The sequence below is a fragment of the Sphaeroforma arctica genome (assembly GCF_001186125.1).
Source record: "Sphaeroforma arctica JP610 unplaced genomic scaffold supercont1.1396, whole genome shotgun sequence".
Classification (NCBI taxonomy): Eukaryota; class Ichthyosporea; order Ichthyophonida; genus Sphaeroforma; species Sphaeroforma arctica.
The window spans coordinates 13,203-15,882 of record NW_014039162.1 but is presented as its reverse complement, the minus strand read 5'-3'; the positions used below and the strand labels follow the sequence as shown (position 1 = coordinate 15,882).

General features: G+C 43.1%; 1 protein-coding gene across 1 annotated transcript in view; it reads left to right on the top strand.

The window, feature by feature from the left end:
* Window positions 1-522: 522 nt before the first annotated feature.
* The window catches only part of SARC_10805 (hypothetical protein), a gene marked incomplete at both ends in the record, with an annotated part of 4,860 nt that continues 2,702 nt past the window's right edge, over window positions 523-2,680 (top strand). The window contains 4 exons of the mRNA XM_014295139.1: window positions 523-555; window positions 1,496-1,684; window positions 1,945-2,113; window positions 2,399-2,584. Of these exons, the coding sequence (XP_014150614.1) occupies window positions 523-555; window positions 1,496-1,684; window positions 1,945-2,113; window positions 2,399-2,584 (577 nt within the window). The remainder of the gene's footprint in view (window positions 556-1,495; window positions 1,685-1,944; window positions 2,114-2,398; window positions 2,585-2,680) is intronic.

Genomic DNA, 2,680 nt, shown 5'->3' with positions numbered 1-2,680 from the left:
TATAGTATATATAGTATATAGTATATATATATATATATATATATATATATATATATATATATATATATATATATATATATATATATATATATATATATATATATATATATATATATATATATATATATGTGTGTGTGTGTGTGTGTTAGGCTTCGTTGGTGAACTTATTCATCCATACAGATATGTATGCACGTGTACGGAATGAATTTTCTTTAGTTTTATAGTTACAATGCTTGGCAAGATTGTATTCACGTAAGTTGTCAGGCGAGATAGGCTCATTTTTATACCCAAGTCCGTGCCCAGAGACACTCTTGAGTTTTGTTCTAAGTTTTTTGTGTGGTAAATTAGCGTACCAATGGAAGTTCAGGTAACCCACAGAGTTTATTTCTATTTGAATTGGCTAGAAGCTTTGTATTCCTATATTTGAACAGTTGCAGTGTCGCCACATCTCAGTCTGATGTGCAGTTCTGTACTATTTCTGTCGCAGGACCTTCTCTCGGAAAGAATTCGGGTTTGCAAACCCCTCGCCGCGCATTGGGCGATCTAGGAAACAAGGTAGACGCTGACTTTTACAAACTATTGTCAAAGTTCTCTGAGTGTAGTGTAACTAGGAAGTGGACGCTGACTTTTACAAACTATTGTCGAAGTTCTCTGAGTGTAGTGTATCTAGGAAATAATGTGGACGCTGACTTTTACAAACTATTGTCAAAGTTCTCTGAGTGTAGTGTATCTAGGAAATAATGTGGACGCTGACTTTTACAAACTATTGTCAAAGTTCTCTGAGTGTAGTGTATCTAGGAAATAGGGTGGACGCTGACTTTTACAAACTATTGTCAAAGTTCTCTGAGTTAGTGTATCTAGGAAATAAAGTGGACGCTGACTTTTACAAACCATTGGTTAAGTTTTCTGAGTTTAGTGTCCGTGTGGATCGATGTGTGAGTAATGGAGGGCGGCTATGTTGTGATGATTTTCACGAATATCTGTGAGTTGGATTGTTGTTGTAGGACGAACAAAATAAACTGGACTATTGATATCCCAGTAGGTGAAAGAGGGTGCGGTAGGCAGTATGTCTGTGCTATATGTGTGGTCAATCGATAGTTCGCATTAGTTATCTACTGCGAGGTGTAGTGAGATACAGCAAGTATTCACTCTGCAGGATGGACTTCCGAGTGCGAATTCATTGGGACAGAAACATATAATAGAGGTTATATATGATGATGCTGAGAGTGTAGTGGTGCGTGTAGTCGACGGTACATGTATGTTTGGTCAAGGCAGTAGCATTCGTGAGCGAAGTGAGATGTGAGTGACTGGCTATCGGCTCTTAACTAAGGAAGGTGGGCGTTATCGTTAACGTCTAAAGTATTTCAACACACTATCCGGCATGTTGTGTTATTTAAATGGGGTTGTTTTGTCTACTCAGTCCACGCTCCGACTATCTGCCATACTCATCACTCTCCCTGAACATCTGTACCAATCTCATACCCACTCACAACAGCAAGGGCCCGGGGGAAGCACTGTTAAGCGCGGGTTTGGCAAGGACTTGACCAACCAGTCCTCTCAGGCGAATAATGGGAGCGTGAAGAAAAGAACCGGTGACAGTACGAAGGAGAACCACGGCAGCATCAGGAAACACAGTGAAGGTGCCAGGAAGAAGGGACTGACGACAAGCAGGGCATCAAAGACGGTGGGTATTGGTTTGTATATGAATAGGTCGAGGCATGTCTGTTTAAGACGTGTACCAATGGTGTAGGAGATTCCACTGCCGCATCACTTGCATTGTCTCACTCGAAAGTAGTTTCTTGGACATACTTGCACCCTTATAACACTCTAACGTAGTTCGTTGGTGATGATTGGGTTTGGGTGCTGGTGCATTGCTATGTATCTGTGCTCTTGCTGTCCTGCTTATTCCTACCTACTTGCGCCCCTGTCCTCTCGGATTACCAGATACTTTCGCTATCTCCTTCAAAAGGCGTAAAGCACCTGAAAAAAGACACACAATCGACCAAGGCCCCAAAGTTAAGCACCATGACACCGCAGGCCGTTGTGGAGGACAAACAGTTGGGTAACTCGTGGGAGATCGAGTACGCGCCCAAACCTGAGGCTGACGTGGACGGTAAGCAGGACCTGTGCATTATATGAGTGTGGTACTTGCACCTGCGGAATGATCTTTGGCCTAAAATGCACCTCCAGACGTATCTTTCGGACTAGCACTACCGCTACAATGATTGTGAGTGTATTCCGTTCAGTAAGAGCTATCCATGAATTACATCCACCAGACTCACTCGATCGCTGGTTGATGTGTGGCTGCGGCCGTAGTACAACGCCTCGACCAAAGACTATCATGTACTATCAGGTGTCAGACTCAACCCCCGGCTTTTTCAACTGCATTCCGTTACAGATCCAATCACATCGGACCACGGGCAGTACATGGAGGCCCTCATAAAGCCCTTCAAGCGCACGTTATCACCCCCTGGACCATCACCACGCGCATCGCTCACTGCGCCAATGCGCACTGTGTGTCGCGATGATTTATCGTCCGACGATGACGCCCCGTCCGCATATGGCCACTTTGCGACTTCTATAGGTACTTACCTACCAATGTGTATTCTGTATGCATTGGCGCAAATTACCGAATCACACACATATATATATACATACATATATATTTATAAATAAATAT